At 41.3% G+C, this 20,877-nt stretch overlaps 1 protein-coding gene and 1 long non-coding RNA gene across 39 annotated transcripts in view; one reads left to right on the top strand and one right to left on the bottom strand.

The window, feature by feature from the left end:
• LOC148338889 (uncharacterized) overlaps nt 1-10,024 on the top strand; it is a 40,881-nt gene extending 30,857 nt beyond the window's left edge. Inside the window, exons 5-7 of one of the 2 annotated variants that reach the window (XR_015842843.1) lie at nt 2,613-2,703; nt 9,622-9,755; nt 9,975-10,024. This is a non-coding gene — a long non-coding RNA (uncharacterized LOC148338889). Of the gene's footprint in view, nt 1-2,612; nt 3,311-9,621; nt 9,756-9,974 lie in introns of those variants that run through there. The other variant, XR_015842842.1, reaches the window with a different exon arrangement.
• Nucleotides 1-20,877, bottom strand: part of LOC148338887 (receptor-type tyrosine-protein phosphatase delta-like) — a 269,563-nt gene that overhangs the window by 40,792 nt on the left and 207,894 nt on the right. For 17 of the 37 annotated variants that reach the window (XM_088293388.1, XM_088293398.1, XM_088293393.1 and 14 more), the window contains exons 11-13: nt 17,276-17,421; nt 13,187-13,328; nt 1,413-1,601 (exon numbers count right to left, since the gene is read on the bottom strand). In XM_088293388.1, coding sequence (XP_088149514.1) covers nt 1,413-1,601; nt 13,187-13,328; nt 17,276-17,421 — 477 coding nt within the window. Of the gene's footprint in view, nt 1-74; nt 84-1,412; nt 1,602-13,186; nt 13,329-17,272; nt 17,422-20,877 lie in introns of all 37 variants that reach the window. The other 20 variants (XM_088293384.1, XM_088293383.1, XM_088293386.1 and 17 more) reach the window with 2 other exon arrangements.

Raw genomic sequence — 20,877 nt, 5'->3', positions numbered from 1 at the left:
ATGCATTTTAATAGTTGTTGGAGAACATGAGAATTAGTGGAGGGGTGATGTGCGCTTTAGAGCTAAACACTTACCAAAGGATTCTGTAGATTAAAAAAAAAAAAACATATAGAGAGAAGAAAGACATAAGCGTAAGAATATGATTATATTCTTAAAGTTGTTGGTTAACAAAAGGCGTCGTTAAATGCTTTGATCATCAACATCATGGCGCGGAGGGGGGGGGCGGTTAGTTCTCTTGGAATAAAAAAAAAACAAAAAAAAGACAAGGTGGTCAAACACATCTGGCACATTAAAAGCTGCAGAACACAAGTTGTTTCAGTACACTGTCAGAAATAGGGGTACCACGGATGGGGTTGTAGAAGAAGTACTGGTACCATCAGAAATAGATGGACTGGTAGAAATAACAACTTGAGGGGTTTGTAGGAAAAAGGGGTTAACAGGTCTGTAGAAATAAGGGAACAATAAAGAAGTTGAAAGCGGCTTTCTCGGAAAATACATAACAGAGGAAGTTGAAATGGTTGGAGAAATCGGGGGTAGCATTGGAAGTCAATGAGATTGCAAAAATTGCTTTCAAATAAACTGCTAATGTGAATGCACAAAAGCTTAACAACAAAATATCTGTCTTTGACACATCACAATATTTAGAAAATAAAACATGAACAAGGTTTATTAATTTAATTCTTTTCAAGTTCGACGGGCCGGATTAAAATGCTAAACGGGCCGCATGTGGCCCCCGGGCCGTAGTTTGCCCACCCCTGCCCTCGATAATTATAGCAGCTGAGCGCTACAGAAAGTAGAGCGGGGGTCAATGCTAACTGACGCACCCCGAAGAGTTACTGATCTGACTCCTCGTGTCAATTTTCCCAAGGCCAAAAAACGGATTTGATTCGTTACCAAAGGTTGTCTGGTGAGTTTAGCATCCCAGTGAAAGTTGGCGGACCCCTAAAGGTAAATAATTTTTTTCTGAGAGTGTAAAACAAAAATCAAAAACATAACACTTATTGTAGATGCTATATGGAACTTTTTTTTTTATTCAAATCAGATTTTCAATGGAGGTCCATATACCAAAAACAAACAAAAAAATCCTAGAACTTCCTAGACGACTTAAGTTTGTTATCAACTCAAAACCAAAAGAGAATGGACTCACAAAAACCAAACAAACGCTGTACCAACGTAGCATAAAGGAAAATCCAAAAATGGTCAGAGCCAACACGAGGGGGGGGGGGACGGGTCAAATCCCAACAGCCTAATGACAACACCAGAAGAAAAAGTGGAACACACTGGGGTACACTTAGAATAGAACAGGAAATAGTGGAAATTAATATCCCCTACCAAAAAGTCAAATGGGAAGTGAAATTAAGGGGGGGTCACAGAAAAACCAGAACGTTTTGGATGACGGAGAAGAAACCTACCTGATCGCAGCTGTTTAATGCGCCCGTTGTTGTTCGTGGTGTTGACGGGGAGGAAGTCTTTGAACCAGGAGATATCTGGGTCCGGGTTGCCGCTAGCGGCACAGAGCATGGTGGCGGTTCGAGTTCGCTCCACCACTTTGAGCTGTGGGCCCATGTCTATGGTGGGGAAACCAGGCGGCAGCTGGTCCTCTGGGGAGACACACAAAATTATAAAGGTGAGACGCGAGACTTGGGACATGAACCCAAATTGTACACCCTCAACTGGCCCATGTCATAATTCTTGAGCTGAGCCGCTTTGGAGAATTCTCTGCTTCTGACTTTACAAATACAGTGTGTGAGTTGGAACCCCAAAAGACCCCAGAACAAAGTTCTGTATAATTCCCATAGACTCGTGCTTCTCAAATAGTGGGGCGGGCCCCCCTGGGGGGGGGGGTCGTGGTGCGTGTGTGACCCTAAGGAACATGCTTTTTTTTCAGCCGTACTACAATAAAGTGTAATTGCACATCCACTCCAGTAGGGGGCAGTGCCATTTGTGCGCATTAACTCTACGGTGTCGGTTTGTTTTGCAACAAAAATGATATTATTTAGAGTTGCAGTGGAGAATGGGTGTTGGGAGGAGTGAATTGGTTTCTCCTTGCACTGCCATGGACCAAGTCTTTTAGTGGATGCTGTTACGGCACCGATTCCAACTCCTGTGGGTTTAACATTCCAGCCGGCGCAATGCATTTCCATAAACAATCCATTTCCGCGTGTTTACTAAGATGTTTGCTTTCAGTCATCAAAGAAACATCTGAGAGCAGCTTCTCTCAAGCACATTTCACGAGAGTGCAGCCCAGAAAGAAGACGGCAAACATGGCCAATTTCCCCTTAATGAAAAGAAGCCAAATGAGTCCCTGATTGGCGGTCACTATGGCGACGCCAAGCCTCCCATTCAAGTGCTTCTTGATGTTCACTTAGGACAGCAGGTGGCTTTTTTGGCTGCCAGGTGAACCAAGGGCGTACTTTATGACCTCAGGATTCGAGATGCGTTTGGGCTTTCAAGCGCATAAACCCGATACCCAAAAACTTTATTTAAGGTAAAGCCAAACTCGGTGATTCTTCGGAGTTAATTTTCCCGCGGAACGAGCAGTACGGCCATTTTGTTTACTCGCTCCGTTACGTTCCTGCGATACGGCTAATTGCTCTCTTTTTTTTTTTCAGGAGCATTTTGGAAAGAGGCTTCGCAGAGACGCCATCCACGCCTGCATGCCGCCAAATGACAATCATGGCCGACTTCCAACAATGCTTTTGGGTACTTGGCATCGCGAGCCAGCGTGATGGATAAATCTCGGAGAAGTAAAAACGTGTTTACGAGCAAGTGACTCCGGAGTGAACCGCAAACTTTTCTCCAAGTAACTCTGGTGTCCCTGCCTGAACCATTCTGGACAGTGTTTGAAGACCGCACCGGATCGTTTCAGTTGACAAACTGACTGACGAAGGGAAGCGGTCCAGATCAATCCGAACGACAAGTCGCTCTCCAAGACAGATGGCGGATTCTAAACGTCATTTAATGCGGCCAGAGCATCGCGTCAACGTTGGACGGATGATCTTTCCCAAGATTTTCCATAAAACGTGGGAGCAAGGGCCCATCCGCTGCTCATTTTTTACCCCTTTAGTAGGAAGATGACCGAGCTCCAAGCGGGCCAATGTTGCTCTACAAATGCTAAAGGTCCTGGCAACGGAATTGTAATTTAGAGCCGCAAAAATGGTGACATCAGGCTCGGGAACGTGGTGGCAAATCTCCCTCTCTTTGCTGACAAACTGAATCGCCATGGCGATGATAAATACAAGATGGGGAATTAAACACATTCGCTGGCGTACGGTGCGATTAGCCAAGCGCATCACCAAATAAAATCCCCCCCACCCCTTTTACAAAACCAAGACGTTGAAATGGAATCAGACAGCACCGTTCCTTTTAGCGTTAGCTAAAACTCATGAGGTGGTGGTTCTCATTTCAAATGTAGAGCTTGAAAAGCTTCGCATTAAAATAGCTGTTCGTCAAGGCTGAAATTAACGGGGACTGGAATCCCCCCCCCCACCCCCCCACGCTGAGCACTGCAATCTCAAGGACAGTCGAAGACAAGGACAGCAGCTGCTTTACGCTTCCGTACCGTATATTCAACAATGGCTCCGCACGCTAAATGAGATGGAAGCGAGAGAAATGCTGAAGTCACCTTCTAGAAAAGTGCTGAGCGCTGGCGCTCGCTATGAAAAGACCCCCAATGACAATTTGCACACATTAGCCATTGGCATCGCTATCGGACCCCATGAGTGCAGGGTGCCAAGTGTGAAGGGACGTTGGCTCCAAAAGTACCTCAGCGAGCAGATTCCCGCTGATGACAGAAGGCCACTGGACATAAACTCCAAGCCATTAGAAGATTATATCCACGGATCACTCGTATGCAAACTATGGAGGTGAACTCGCAGTGGCTGTTTAAGCATCTCGAGTGCCGTGGGAATTCCGCATTGTGTTAGCTTGTTGGCAACTGGCTTTTTCCGTCTGAATGAAATTGAGACTGCGAGTTCTAGAAAAGGCATGTCTTCCTTGGGAAGGAGTGGCTGTCTCTGATTTTTAACCGTTACTTCACAAAGGGGGGGGGGAGTCACCTGGGGAGGGGGGGGGGTCACCTGACTTCATGATGCCGCAGGAGACGACGGTACGACCAAGCTAGTTTTTAGTTTAGTTTTAAATATCTCACGCTCTCTCACGCTCTCTCTCTCTCTCTGTCTCTCTCTCGCTCTCTGTCTCTCTCTATCTCTCTCTCTCTCTCTCTGTCTCTCTCTCGCTCTCTCTCTCTCTCTCTGTCTCTCTCTCCCTGTCTCTCTCTCTCTCTCGCTCTCTGTCTCTCTCTCTCTGTCTCTCTCTCTCTCTCTCTCTCTCGCTCTGTCTCTCTCGCACTGTCTCTCTCTCTCTGTCTCTCTCTCTCTCTGTCTCTCTCTCGCTCTCTGTCTCTCTCTCTCTCTCGCTCTCTGTCTCTCTCTCTCTGTCTCTCTCTCTCTCTCTCTCTCTCTCCCTGTCTCTCTCTCTCTCTCTCGCTCTGTCTCTCTCTCTCTCTGTCTCTCTCTCACTCTCTGTCTCTCTCTCTCTCTCTCTCTCTCTCTGTCTCTCTCTCTCTCTCTCTCTGTCTCTCTCTCGCTCTCTCTGTCTCTCTCTCGCTCTGTCTCTCTCTCTCTCTCTGTCTCTCTCTCTTTCTCTCCCTCTCTCTCCCTCTCCCTCTGTGTCTGTCTGTCTGTACCTGGCTGAGATTATGTCAACAAATATGACTACTTTAGGATTCAATGATTATCATTTTGATGAATCTCGGAAAAAGACAATAGTAACCACCGCAACATGGTCTATAAGTTTGAAAAACCCAATCTGTCCAAGACGTGAAGGAACTCGGCCTTTTGCTCTCGTACGATCCCGCTTCTGAAAGCCATCGTGACAGAACTCAACTCCAAAAGAAAAGTGCTTGTGGATTGTTATTTCGGCACGTTTCCAAACTGTCTGGCTGCATTCGTCGTCGCGCTGCTGTCTTATCGCTGACAGGTGTGTGTAAATAGCCAATCGGCGATGAAAACCAGAGTTCAGAGAGTTGACTTTTGTTTTCATAGGTGTTCTCGCTGGAAGCCCTGCATTTTAAGCTTTCACAACTCACTTTTCCAAGTAAAGCTGTATAAAGCCCCCCCGCCAGTCAAATTGTGACTTTCGTTCCATGGCTGCTGCACAAGAATTGGATTGTGTTTGACCCTCTTTCTTCCCTATAGTGGAACAAGACGTTTCACCCCGCGCTGGAGGTTACTCGTCATAGAGAACCCCTGCAGGCTTTTTGAAAAGATAGATTTGTTGGAAGTATTTAAGGGGATACAATCCTCCAAGCCCCGCCCGCCTCCATCGAGGCTGTCACAGGTCACTTGCTGGAGAAAAGCGTGTGACGAGACGCATTGTTTGCAAACTCTTTGCAGCCGACAATGCAGGATTATGGATTCTTACGTTCTTCGACTGCTTTCTACGCGGATCTGCCCTGAAGGTTATCCCTGCCCAGTTTAGGAATCAATCGGATTCTCCCTGCCCCTCCCCTGATATGATTTAAGCCGGCGCAAAAAACATTACCCGCCGAGTGTCACAGCGGCAAGCAAACCTCCCCCCAAACCACTCTCTCCACGCCGAAGCATATCACTTCAAGTTGAGGGACACTAATCAAAGCGCTTTCCACGCTCAAAAATCCAAAAGGAGATAGGGAAATGTAGGCGGGGGCTGGTTGGAGTGTTAATCAAGTGAATCATAGCGCAGTGCTAACAAGGACGTCATTTGGAATTGGCTCGTTTCATGGCTTGCAAATGCATTAGCTGACCTAGAATGAAAAAGCAGCGGCGGTTTCCGACACTGTGGAGATAGAAGAGCTTCTCATTGTCGGCCTTCCCTCACTTTGATGGCTCATAAAAGCTTTGTCAACAGCCACTTTTTAATTTTAGGAAGCTTTCTTCTGGCTAGCTTTTTAACAGAAGCTGTTATTGCCATTATAGTATTTATTCCATATATATATATATATATATATTAATAAACAGATTGTTAAACCTGTGCCTTTTAACACGGCAACAACTTTGCTCATTAAAACAGAACAGACCCAAGAGAGAGAGAGAAAAAAAAATCTAGATTTATTTTGCATATTTGCAGAACTATAGAACGCCCCCTAGTGGTGAAAGAAAAACATTTGATATTCGGCACATCAAAATCGAGGAAATGGGTAGCAGCTTATAGTCCGGAAAATACGGTAGTTGACAAACGTCTTTATTTATTTTTTGTGTACGTTTCCCCATTACGATCATCGTTGCCAAGTGGGACACCGACTAAGAAGGAAAATAAAAAAATAAAATCACCAAAATGACGTCGAAAGGCCTCATGCAACCTCGTTTTCCATCAGGACTCCGTCTTGCGGGCGGCTTTTAAGCTTGAGCGATGGGCCACCAAGAAAGCTTTTTAGCATGATCAAATATTAAAATGTCCACCGGCGAAAGGGTTTCTTCCACTCAACTTGGATGAAGATGTTTGCCTCCGTACGAATGTCGCCGCCTGATGATACGTCATCCCGAGTCGTGACCCCAAAAGACGGCAACAAAAATCTCACACGGAATTCATGTCTCATCGGGTCGTCTTTTGGGCCCTTGCATTTTAGAAAAATAAATCCCGCGATGTATTAAAAAATAAATAAAAATAGGAACTCATAAGAATAACAGCGAGGAGAGAATAAGATTAAAACAAATAAAAAGTGAAATAATTTCAGGATTCATACGTAGACTTTTTTTTCCTGCAAAATGGTTGCCTTGCTGCATGTTTAGCTTAGTCTCTCTCTCTCTCGCTCGCTCGCTCTCTCTCTCTCTCTCTTTGTCTCTCTCTTCCCCCCCTCTCTCTCTCCACCTGTCTGCCTATCTCTCTCTCTCTCTCTCTCTCTCTCTGTCCCTTTCTTTCTCTCCATTTGTCTGCCTATCTCGCTCGCTCTCTCTCTCTCTCTCTTTCTCTCCCCCCCCTCTCTCTCCACCTGTCTGCCTATCTCTCTCTCTCTCTCTCCCCCTCCCCCCCTCTATCTCGCTCTCTCACTCTCTCTCTCTCTTTCGCTCGCTCTCTCTCTCTCTCGTCACTGTCATTTGTTTCATTATTTTAACATTCTAACCGACTGCAACCCACACGTTAAGGTAACAACTAAGTGGGTGGAAGAAAGTCCCACAGTTATCCCACCGCCCAAAAACGAAATCATATCTGTTAAGGAAATGACCAAAGTAGCTTTTAGCGAGCCGTAAGCTGGCGAGGCGTAATAGCACTTAGGCTTGAGAGCGGACCTGTTCCTCCTCACACTCGATTACGGCAAATTGGAATTAGCTGGCTGAGCCGACTGTGGCACATTTGCAGCAATATTCATTAGCAACTTTTATACCTGTTGACTCAAAGCGTTAGGATAACTCAGGGCGACGTCTTAGTCCAACGTTTTGGAACATATTGAACGGCTTATTTCCACCCGCATCCGCGGTCCAAGGTTGAATTGTCGACACACTGGCGTGCGCTTTATTACGACGCAGCGCTGAGCATTTTGTTCCCTCTTATTGGATTACTTAAGCGCCATCTTCCCAGAGCTGCTCCCCCAGGGGTGCTATTTGGGCGGCAGAAGCTCTTTAATCTGATTCCCGACTGGACAACATGTGTAACCAAACAGTGCTGGCTTATATCCGTACCTCGAGGCGTTATTTAGTCACTGCTTCTGCTTCTTGGCTTGGCAGCGGCGTGACAACCGTGCTGAATTTGTACTGCCGTACCACTGAAAAAAAGGCATTTGGCTGAGCTCAAATCAACTCGGGCTCGAGAGCAAACAAATCAATCATAAAAAGTGCGATCACGGAGTGTGAGGAGTTGGCCAGCGTGATAGAAGTTGGGGGTTTTTCATTCTGGGAGATTTTTTGTTTTATTTTGACTTTTGTTTTAATTTGTTTTAGAGCACTTTTGTTCGCTGTTTATTTTTAATGCTTCATTTACTTTTAGCATCAGTTTTAGCTTTTTTTTAAAACATATATACATATGCTCTCTAAACTTAGAGCATAACAATAAATAAATAATTTTAAAATGAACCCTGAAAGCTCATATATGATATTAATTGACAAAGATGAAAACAACAGCTTTTTTTTGCTAGAGCTATATGTTCCGCTACCATATTTTCCTGAATATAAGGCGCACCTACATATAATCCGCAGCAACCGCTTTTGAGAACCCCACCCCAAAAAAATTCAAAATAAAATAATAATAATAACAACAACTTTGCTCATTAAAACAGAACAGACCCAAGAGAAAAAAAATAAAAATCAAGATTTATTTAGTGTATTTTCTGAACTATAGAGCGCCCCTAGTGGCGAAAGAAAAATCCACAGAAAAGCTGCACCCTTATATTAGCCGCATGGTTCAAAATCGAGGAAAAAAGCAGCGGCTATAGTCCGGAAAATACGTTAGTTTTATAAACATGAGATAGACCATTATTATTTTTTTAAATTTACATTTTCCTTTTATTTCATGAACGGAAATGTTTTTTTTCAATTTCAGTTTGACTTATATCATTAGTTTTAACTGATTATAATAACCTTGATTAAGGCACATCTTTTCCACAGGTCCGTATATTTAATGCGTCTGCTATAGAGTGAGAGAAATGACATTTCTATTTTTCTCTGTGTTCTGGATATACGGTGTTGACAATCAAAACAAATCCTTGAAACTTCGAAACTCATTCATCGCCGTCAACGTTTCTTTTCATCAACTGGAATCCGACCATTTACCGTCACCAACGACAGGTACATCTTTCAACGGATCGACATGGAATACGGCCTCACCCAGCTTGTCTATGAAATTCTGGTTCCAACTAAGTGAAACTGGATCATTTCCAATCACGATCTTGTTTTAGGATTTTTTTTTAACGAGTCAGTAATAAGGTGAGTGTCTTCCTGGATAACGGGAAAGGTCCGACCAAAGGCTTTTGTGGCTCCGGCAGACGTTTTTCCAGGAGACTGAGAAGTCTGACATCAGTCCCGCCGGTTCCTGCTTGGTCTTAAATCACTCGCCGGAGCTTGCAGAGACTGATTGGATCGAGTTGATTTACTACGTAATATTCAGAGAGGTGTTTTATTTTATTTATTTTTTCACCTAGTGAGCAGTTCAATATCCATGGGGACAGCAGGTCTTCATGTTTTTAATTGCAGTAATGATTAACTTGTACATTTTGGAGCTGAGTTTGGACCAAGAAGCTTGTGGTGCTTTTATTTACAGCTTTATTTAGTTGAGAATTTCAGTTTCAGTTTTTGCATGTTTCCATTCACAATTTAGTTTCGTTCCTATGTTGATTTTTTTGGTCCCTTTTTTTTTTTTGGTACAATTTTGTTTATTTCCTATAAAGAAAATACGTTGCTTTTAGTTTGATTGAATTCATTTTTTTCCACGATGCTGTTTTTAGTTTTAATAAATGTAATAGATTTAATAGTTTTAAAATATCTCTCAATTTTTTCTTTAAAATTTTTTTGAGTTTAATGAATTTTCAGCTCGATTTTCAATTGTTTTTAATCCAAGTTATTTATTTATTTAATTCTTTCTACTTCCTCTTTGTTTGATTTGTTGTCCTCCTCCTTCCTATTTTAATTAATTAATTTATTTTTCTTCCAGAAACCACCTGGCAGTGATGCAACTACATATTTGCTAGTCTAGCTGACGTGAGAATGCACGTTTCATGACAAGGTCCTCCATCTTGTGACATCTTCCCGGAATACAAACGAGGTTTCCTTTGCTATTCCCGCCAGGTAAATAGTAACAAAAGGGCACTCATTGTCTCGAAATAATCACCGCTCATGTCGTCGCTGCGTTCATTGTACGCAGAATGATCCACCTCCAAGCTTTTTTTTTTCTTTTTCTTTTGCATTGTCAACGTTACAACCCCCCTGTGCCCTGCAGCCCCCCCCCCCCCCGCCCCCCTTCACTGGCAAAATGGAATTGATGCTTTCTGTTTTTTTCCGTCACAGGAGAGCGCCTTCTCATTTTCTGCTCTCACTGTCGACTTGTACACGACAACGTAAGTTTGGTGCTGTTTGTGTGTGTGTGTGTGTGTGTGTGTGTGTCTATGAGTGTGCATGCGTGCGTGCGTATGCAGGCAGGAAATGGTTGTTGACAGCATAATAGGGGTATGAGGATGCAATATAAATCCTTAATCATGCCTGAATCATGAACTCCAACAGCCCAATGCACACATCATTCCGCTGGAAACGCAGCTCGCTAGGAGTTGGAACCTCGGGGGATTTTTCTTTTTGCTGTTTCCTTTAGTTTTCATGAAAATACACAGCGCTTTTTTTTTTTTTTAATTTTTTTGTAATTGTTTTTTTTTCCTGTTGAAGTTTTCAGGGTTCATTCCTAAAAATGCTTAGTTGCATTATTTAAAAAAATATAGCACCTCCGCTTGACAATTAAGAGAACGTGAGACCTTCCTGCGCACCACTTCCTGAGGGTCCTCAGGAAATTCAACCTGGACAAGAAGCTGCTGCTGGCCTTCTACCACTCGTCCATGGAGAGCCTGCTGACTTACTGCGTCTCTACCTGGTACGGCGGCTGCACTGAGGCAGACAGAGTGAGACTCCAGACGACAGTCAAAACAGCGCAGAGGATTATTGGCTGCCCTCTTCCCTCCCTGTGGGACATCCACACCACCTGGTGCCTATGCAGATCTCACAAGATCATCAAGGACGATACTCACCCCAACTCACACCTCTTTGACCTGTTGCCCTCTGGCAGGCGCTACAACGACTCTCGCACACAACTATCCTTTCCTTGCAGAACTGCAATATAGTGTGTTTTATTTAATTAGATTTTTTATTTCATAATTTCATTGATATATTTAATTCAATTATTTGTTATATTGCACTGGACAGGGAAGCTCTCCGATCTCTTTGTCCACTGAGTACAACGACAATAAAGTGCATTCTGATTCTGATTCTGACATTTGGGAAGCGACAAAGCTGCAACAGATTCATCCAATTCTCGCTCTCCTCTGTGCTCCAATGATGAGAAAATGGAAATGGCAATAAAGATGTTCATGCTAGTCGGTGGCAGAGCCGGCACGAGTAGCACCGGCGTGTTCTATCTGTGCGTGCGAAACGTGCAAAATATTGTGCAACGTGGACGCGCCATCTTTCTCTCCCAATCGGCCTTTTGTGGGCTCGCCGGGCGAGATAAGACGGGAGGCGGGAGGATTGGCACAGACGCAGCCTGCTCTCAAAAGGAGCTCATTTGACGCCTTGTGTAATTGTGGCGCAAAATGGAGCGCACTTCAATCAGGCGGCCGTTGCAGTCAGGTATTTAATATAATATTTTTTTGCCTTAAACATCTCATCCTGAGGAGATCATTATAATCTAGTCCTAAAATCAAACTATTAATGCCTGTATCAGTATTAGCTTTCAGTTTCCAAATATGTCTTTTGAATTTTTTTTTCAAAATTGGTCGGTTTTGAGATATTCCATATTTTTCTTAAAAAAAAACGTCATGACATTGGTATTCACGTTACGTTGCAACTTTGATGAGACTACATCCGTCTTTTTAAGCATCAAGCTCTAATCTCGTTGCACACTTGAGTACAATGACAATAAAGGGATTTCTGATTCTGATGTCCCGACAGTTCTCTTTCATTTTGAATGCGATATCGTGAAAGACAGCAATCGTCATTTCTTTGAACTGTAATTAATTTGCCTTACTCCTCTTCTCTAATTTATGTTCTCATATACATTTCAAAGTGCTCATATTTACTTTTGAAATTATTAGTAATTATACATTACTAGTAATACTTTTATATATAATTATATGGAAGGTGAATTTTTCAGCTGATTTTTGGCGCCCCCTTGAGTCCACATTGCCTCAAGCATCTGTCTATCTTGGAGACCCCACTTCCGCAACATGGACGTTGACGAGACACTTATCACTCAATCTGGGGTTTGGTTACCCACCTTAACCTTACTCCATAACCCCCCCCCCCATCCCCAACCTTCAGACTCGGCAGGGGGGCATTTTTATCATTTCCGTACATAAAAGCAGCAATCTTGGCTGGCTTCACACGGTCAAGTCACAGCAAAGCTAATTTGAAAGCATTAAAAACAGCCGCCGGTGAAGGGACAGACGTCTATTTGCATAATTTAACTGGCATCTTAATTATTGTGTCAGGATGTATGCAAATGACTTCAAATCCAGAAGAAACTTACTCGGCTAAACGGCTAATGGACTTATCAGGTTGCGCAAAAAAACAAAACAAAAAAAAACCCCAGCAAGATAGTGAAACCCAGTTGATCGCGGGGGATACAATACATTCCAGGGTATGCGCATCTTGTTAGATTTTACAAGATCGTTGTTTTTTTTTTAAGAGAATGAGCGCGTAGGAGTGAAGGGGCTCAGAGTGGTAAGATGGAGCGAGACCGTTGAAAGATTTTAAAACAAATAAAAGCATGTTAAAATGAACAGAGAGCTAGTAAAGAGAGGGAAGAATTAGAGGTAACGCATGCGCTCTCTCCTACGAGCCCCCAGATAGGAGACGGGCAGCAGCATTTTGGCGCAACTGGAGATCCTTGATGGAGGACTGGCTGACTCCAAAATAACGTGCAATAATCAAGCTGAGATGTAACTCAGCCATGGATTATTGTTTCGGTTGTAAAAGGAGGGGGCTTTCCTTTAGCGACCTGCCCAAGATAGAAAAAAATAATAATTTTACAACAGCACCTATTTGCAGGTCCAATTTAAATCATTAAAATCCAAGTTGGAGACTGTTGGCTTTAGAAAAGGCGCCATGGGACCCAAGTCAACTTGATACGATGAACAAGGGCCAATGGGAGTAAACACCAAAACTTTTGTTTTCTTTTCTTTGAAATTCAAGAAATTGAGCGCCATCCAGGCCTTTATTTCCTCCAGATAGGTGGAAATTGGCCTTGACGGGAAAGTGAATAAGAAAATACGATGCTTTCTTAAGCTGGAACCCACGGACAACAAATCCAATGAAAACAGCAGGGGTCCCAAAATTGAACTCTGTGGAACACCTTATGACAATGGGGCAGAGCGAGAATCGGCGCCACCAAGGCTAACCAAAAATGTTCTGTTGGCCAAATAGAACCCAAACCACTGAGTCAAAGTGCCAAATACCAGTAAGTACAGTAAAAACCGCTGCGACAAACGTCAGATTCCCGTGACCAAGTGATGACGTACCACGTAAAACGGTGAGCCGGGTGGTGGCGCTGGTCTCCCCGACGCTGTTGGAGGCCACGCACTCGTATATGGCCTCGTCACGTGGCGTGCGCAGCGGCTGGATACGCAGCACTGAGCCGGAGCCGTCGTCAAACTCGATCACCTGCAGGTGCGAGAGACACGGTGTGTTAAAGGAGAATCGTGGCGGGCGGGAGGTGCAACAAAGGTGAGACCACCGTACACACAGGTAACACACAATCGGGACATTTGATGGCGACAGTGTCACACGCTAGTGTTCTCCTAGAATCATATAGCAGTGTTTTTTTTTTATTATAGTACGGTACTGGAATACACAGAAAAGGTCAATCAATGACATAGTATACTATTAAGTGCTAGTCTAACTTTAAGAATGGGCACATTTGAAGATGTAGTTTAGAGGGTGAACCCTGTCAATTGCAACACGTCCCACACTCTTAAAGCTAACATTGGACACCCTGAAACGATGCGTGTCGATGCAACAAAGTAGGATAGGGGCCACGCTGAAAAGGAATAAGCAAACTAAATTGTTGACGCACAAAGTAATAGTTCATGTTGTCATCCTTCAACATTCAAGTTGTATTAAAACTTACGGGAATAAAGTGAGTGATGAAAACACACAAGGATGATTTTTTTTTTTAGCTTTCTTGAATGACTAAAGACAACATGATGACATTTTTTTTTTTAAATTCTATTAAAACTCACTACCAGCTGAGTAAAAAAAAAGGGATATTTGACGTCTTAATCCGTCAATGGCAGTAAATTAATTAAAAAAAATCCCCCCCAATTCAGATTGATTGATTTTTTTTTTTTTTTTTTAGGAGAGCAGCTCTTTATTTCTACATCAAAAGTAATAGACTTATAGGAAGAAGATAAATATAAGATTAAATGTGATTAATAACATTTTCCAACTATTTTTTGTGAACCTTGTAACGGGTATTGAATAATATCTTAGAATGAATGTGAAATCAACAAATATGAAATGTAATTTTCCTTTCTTTTTTTTTTTTTTTAATTTCTGCCCACAAGCGCTTTTTAAGTAAATAAAACTGAGTTAACTGAGTTAAATATTCAACTGCGTTAAAAATATATAAATAAATAAATAAATATATTTAAAAAATAAATAAATATATTTGAAAAATAAATATATATATATATATATATATATATAAATTTAAAAAAATAAATGAATAAATAAATTAAATATATATATATATATTTATAGATATATAAATATTTAAAAAAATAAATACATTAATTAATTAAAAAAAAATATATATATATATATATATATATATACATACATATATTTAAAAAAATAAATGAATAAAGAAATTAAATATATCTATATATATATATGTATATATATATATATAGATAGATAGATATATATTTAAAAAAATAAATACATTAATTAATTTAAAAGAAATATATATATATATATATATATATATATATTCACTATCACTTTTTCACAATAACAAGAACCTTCTGATAAAATGCAACTCTGAGTTGTATTTCAGGTTCTCGTAAATTTTCCCTCTTCTTTTCGTCCTTTTCCACGTGGCCCTAAAACTGGTTGTCAGACAGAAAGGAAGCACAAACAGTCAACGGTGGCCTGAGCAGCAGTTCGCTTGTACCACGACTTGACGTAGCGCCACAGAAAGAGACAATTTTCTCGGACGGACGACACACAGAATGCGCACATAAACCAACGAACAAACAAACAAAACCAAAAACAGGACGATATTTGTTATAGGCGTAGTCATGCTCCGCGTTGGGTACTCACTGATGTCTAGAAAGCCCTGTGTCATAACTCAAAACTTGGGTTTCAACAAATAAAAAAAACTTCTGCATTCACCCACTCATATGCGACTCATTCACGACTCTGAAATGCTTCGGAGATTAATTTTTGGGGTTAAATTTCACGCTGAACCTGAAATGCATTTGAACCTTTCCGGGTAAATTGAATTGACCTCGTGTAAAACTGCTGTGGCCACTGAGGTAGAGCAGTGTCAAACAAAATAAAAGAAAATTTCAAGCAGCTTGTGAAAAATCAAAATAAAACAAAAACAGAAAGCAATACAAGCGTTCAGCTCATTGCAAGAGAAAAGATCGTTTTGCAAAAAAAAAAAAACAACCCCGGAAACAATAAACTTTTGGACTTTCAAAGATTTAGAGGTCAACTTAAGTTCACCAGTCAAGTTTCTACTTTCATCTTGAAATTTCACGCCAAAATCTAATCTCCCAAACTTTTTGGGAGCAGTGTACGCACACACACACACACACACGCACACACACTCGCGCGGGCAACAAGGATAGCTTCATTTAATACATTTTCAACCATTTCTTCAGCCATGCTTGTAAGCGGGTGGAAGGCGAGGGAAATGTTTTGTGTTCATAGTTGAACGTCATCAGCATGCGGCGCAACAAGCCATGCGATCCACTCGGATAAGATGTTCAAGCCATTGCGGCGACAGCATCAGAGTCCTCAGGGTTGACGCAGGAAATTAATACAAGTCTTATCAGAGCGCTGCCGTGACACGTTTGGCATGGGAATGGAGTGCGGACTCACGTTTCAGCCCAAATGATGATGCTCGGGTTTACAGTACGCGATATGGACAAACGTATAAACGCCTTCAACTTTTAGAGCCGAATGGAAAGAAATCTCCAGGGGCTTTGGGGCGAAATTTGCATGTGTTTGTCCATGTGGTGTACATTTGGAGCAAGCTGCCATGGAGCAAAAGGAAATCATTCATTTGTTGTCAAAAAAAAAAATAGTATCATCCAATGAAAAAAAAATAAACCATTTAAAATATTTTAAAGGAATTTAAAAAACTGAATTTTATCACTCAATGGATTAATCAAAAATGACATTTAATTCAAATGTTGTTTTGAACAACTTTTTTTGGCACCGTGCCCCCCCCAAAAAACAACAAACTTTAAAATCATCAAATGAAACAAATTTATAATCTATTACACTGTTTTAAAATAAAAAAGAAATTGTCAATACTTTTGTAGCCTTGTGTCAGGTTCATGTTGACGCCGATGGTACAAACCATCTTGAAAATAAAATATAATTGAACAAAATGTAATTCAAATAAATTGTGCAAGTAATTTGCCCCCCCACCCCCAAAAAATATATATAGTTCGGCAATTTTAATTATAGTTTTGTTTTGAGTTTTGTTTTTCACATTTATTAGTTTTAATTAGTTCTCAGGATGGGTTTGTTGGTTTATAATTAATTTTACTTTTTGTAAAACATTTAGTTTAGTTTTTTTACAAAAAGTGTTTTACTCGTCTTCAAGATAAAAAATAAACAAGTATTATGCATTGAAAATTCAACAAAAATATTATTTCAAGATATTTTGCAAATCCAGCATAAACATCCCGCAGACTTTGAATTACAATAAGAGCCATGCATAGCGCTTCAAAAGTTAGATGCAGGCTTGCGTATTAATTCAATTAATTGCCAAAGACGAAAACAAAGCACATTTTTGCAATAATTATCATTAGTCTAATTTAGTTTTGTAAACATAAAATGTCGTTGCAGTTGACGTTTTTCTAAATCATTTTGGTTTGAATTTTATTTCGTGAACAAAAACCTTTTTTCAATTTGAGTTTTTGTTTCCTCAAATAACCGCAGTTGCAATGTATTACCATTCATGTTTTTAAATGACTTCAGTTTTTGTTTGTATTTTTCTGGACACTTTTGGGGGTCTTTTCCTCCCCGCTAAAATATGTGATCTATCAATAATTTAAGATCATTTTTCTGCTATAATTGAGCGGACCCGACAGGCCAGTCCCCTCGTGATTAGCGTTTCTCGGTATCCAATGGAGACCTCCTGCTAACGGAACGGAACGCTAACTGCCATGAACAGGACATGAAATCGAAGCCTGAGCATCACGCGTGTGGAAAAGCACGCCGCTTCTCTTGCTTCGTGGCAGCTTTGCGCGATGGAATTGCGTTTGTGGGAGCGTGCGTGCGTGTGCAGCGCAGTGCAGTGCGGCAGCCCAAAAGCAGTGCAAGTGTTTGTCAGCGAGCATTTTACATCAGAACAATAGACCTAATACCTCGAATCGCTGGTTGCTCACTTTCTTCCCCTTCTTGTTCCACACGATTTTGGGACGCGGGTCGCCCGTGGCCTGGCAGATGAAGGAGGCCACGCCGCCCTGCACGCCCGTTTGGTCGTTGGGCGTCCGCAAAAACTTTGGCGGCGCTGCGGGAGACAGAAAAAGAAGATGGCGTGTTGAGTGCGAGGAGAAAGCAACTTGCGTAGTTTTAGAGAAAACATGTCGTTTTGTTGTATGAAGCAGAGTTGTCCGAAATGTGAAATTATTACAAGGTGTATTGTATTTATTGATTACACTAATTAATCCAAGCCAGTGATTCCCAAACTGCATGTCGGGTGAGAGCTTCCGATGTCAAATTTCACTAAATTGGACCAGAAATTATTTACAACAAGTAGAACAATTACATGCTCTTCCACTAGGTGGCAGAAGGTACATAAAAGGTGCCCTTTTTAAAAATTAATTAATTAAAAAGTCATTTCAATGAATCAATTAAAAAAAAAAAATCAAATATTCAGTTAAAAAATGGAATCATCAATAATCAAAAATCATGAAAAATGGTATCAGGAAGTCCGATTAATAGATACATTGTGATATCAATATTAAATAAATAGCCCTTTTTAAAGACATGATTTATCTGGTTGTGACTTGAATTTTTTTTTTCTCTGGTAAAATGTGCTTTGGCTCAATAATGCTGCGAAACACTGATCGAAGCAGTAGTCACCCAAAAAATAAAAAATAATTAATAAATTGCTCAATTTGGTGGGCAACATTCTCAAACCTGTTTTCCCCAAAAATTTGCGTTGGCGAAAATAATAAAGTTACAGGTAGTGGTTAAAATGTTTTTATTTATTGGAATTGTTTTATTGAAAATAATTTAAAAAAAAAAACAATACAATTCAACTCTATTCAATGAAATATAAATAAAATGAATGAAATGAATACACGAAATAAAATCACTATTGAATTTCTTCGGAGGAGTGAAACAATTACACGGGGGAAAACATTTATAAAAATCACAACTCTGTATTCAATATAGTATTATAAGAATATAATGACTAATACTCGGATCACACATACTGTTGGTTTTATTCCCACAAGCTTCAATATGACGGCAAAAAAAAAAAAAAGCTCGAGTGTCAGATTTATCGGGAGTTGATCTCCATCTGTCCCCCTGCGGGGGCCACTGTCCTCCTTTTATCAATCACTTTGTTTGCGGCAGGCCATTAGGTAATGCCCACCATCTGAAGTGGCTCATCTGTTTGCGTGTGTGAGGCGGCGATGGCGGCGTCGGGAGCGAGGAACAAATTAACCCGCAGGACTCGCCGAAAAACAGACGGGCAGCTGGGCCTCTGCTGCTATCGCAAATGAGTGCCGGATATCGCCGTGACGTTTCTCGGAATCGTCCACGCGCCAAAGATTCCACGTCATTTGGGGCGTGGCGGGACCCGACGGCCAATTGATACGGTGAGGGCGGGGCGTAGGGGAAGATGGCGTAGGGGGGGCGGGGTTAGTGGCACAATGAGGAAGTGACTGAGGCGTGACTGAAAGGTTTTCACAGACACGGCTGACCAAATCGCCATTGCTTGCCTCATTGTCGGCGTGCCAGCTCCGCAACAATACAGCGGTCTCCACCTATTGGCGCTTCGCTGGCTCCCAAAAACTTAATTGTGTAAGTTCTTAAAGCTTGAGGAATGTTGCCATCAATATTGCATAAAGCAAATCCAAGGCATGAACTACGCACGTATTTCGGACTGACATGGCCGTCTCACATCTCGTGGAATGAGAGGTGCATAGAGTAGCCAAATATTGGAGTCAAGTGAAAGTACTTTCAGTATATGACTCAAGTAGAAGTAAAAAGTAGTCATCCAAATAATTACTTGAGTCAAAGTTTAAAAAAAAGTACTTGGGGAAAAAAATACTCAAGTACTGAGACTGATCTATTTTTTTTATGTTTTTTAAACAAACATTCAATGAGACAAAAATACAAAATAATCATCTTCAAGCAAATTTAAGTCAATCCCATCAATAGAATAAATTCAATTGAATAAAAAATAGCTTAAAATAATCTTAAAGTAAATTCAAGTACTTTAATACATAGTAGGAAAAGAATAAATAATAACCACAACCACAATAATAATAATAAATAATAATAACATTAATAATAATAATATCGATAAATTAAGTTGGACAAAATTTCACAGCCCTGTACTTTTTTTAAATTTTAAAACAATGAAAGACACATTTGTCTATCGAGGGATGGGGGGGGAGAAAAAAAACAAATTTAGCTACATCCTCAAGTTTGATGTTGAGTTCTTGAAATGTTTAGCAAAGTAGACACTGCAACGTGTAGCGGGTATTTTGCACCCTTTTTAAGGAGAAAAAACGTTTTTTGATGTGAGGCCAGGGTAGCTCCTCCTCTTCTGTGTCCGCATCGTCGCATCATTGCTGAGTGACATTTTCAATCCCTTCATTCCCGAAAACTACTCTTTCCCGCTCCGGATGATCATGAGAAGCCTCACGAGAAACATCGTCACTTGGAAGACCTTGACAAAATTAATGCGCCTTTCCCTGAGAGAGAGACAAACGCGTACGCACGCCGAGGGGATTTAAGTAACGAGTTTAATGTAGAGAATAGTTTCTTCTCGACAAATCTACTCGAGTAAGAGTAAAAAGTAGAGTGATTTAAAATTACTTCTTAGAAGTACAACATTTCCCCAAACTTCCTCAAGCAAATCGTCACTACTCAACTCTGCGTCAAATGAACCTCCTGTCGCAACAAATATTGAATTGTGACCAGGAACAGAGCGCTCAAAACTATTCGAAACTACGTAAAAATAGCCCCGCTAAAACCTCCGAGACGATTTCCCAAGACATTTCGAAAAAACAACAACTCCTCAATCACCATCTGGAGTCCATGATCAGAAACTTCACCACACACACACGTAGATTTTAATTACTCCCATGAGTTATTGTTGAGCGGGCTTGGGTGTCTTAAAATGCATGAAAGTTATTATTATTAAAAAATGACCTTGGATAAGGACCCACATGCTGCTTCACCCCGTCTAAGGACTAAGATATTATTTCTCGCACAAAGGAGGAGCGATTGTTGAGAGCAAACGAGCTGTGTCGCCACCACAGCGATCGTTTACGGTCACCTTGGATAATGAGCCACATGCTGCTTCACCTCCATTATATGATGACATGGAGCAAGCCCGCTGGATTTTCATTTCCTCCACCAATCCGATTTTCGGTCACTTCGAGCCGCAGCGTGGCCGGCGTCACTCAACAGACGCCATTTTGGCACGCGCGCCTCCATTAAAAGTTGATTTGATGCGAGCTCAACTTACAGCCAAAGTCGGCGTCATTCATCAGCATTTCCGAGTGGCCCGGCGGGGCCATGAAAGCACATGAATCAAAGAGCGCCAATAAAGCCACTTTCAGTTCCATTCCGAGTTGAAGGGATCCCGTTGACTGACATGTTTAATTTCATTTGCATGAAAGGGGGCCCCATTTCCTCTCGGAATATTTAACGTGCGGGGTGAGCTTGGGTTGCGCCGGGCGATAATTAATCCCGATGCACAATAACCGCACTGCATTTTCAA

Source organism: Idiotropiscis lumnitzeri, chromosome 4, assembly GCF_059441095.1.
Source record: "Idiotropiscis lumnitzeri isolate Australia: NSW breed Sydney's pygmy pipehorse chromosome 4, RoL_Ilum_1.0, whole genome shotgun sequence".
Classification (NCBI taxonomy): Eukaryota; Metazoa; Chordata; class Actinopteri; order Syngnathiformes; family Syngnathidae; genus Idiotropiscis; species Idiotropiscis lumnitzeri.
Note: the sequence above shows the minus strand (reverse complement) of the source record. Positions and strands in the feature narration are given on the sequence as shown.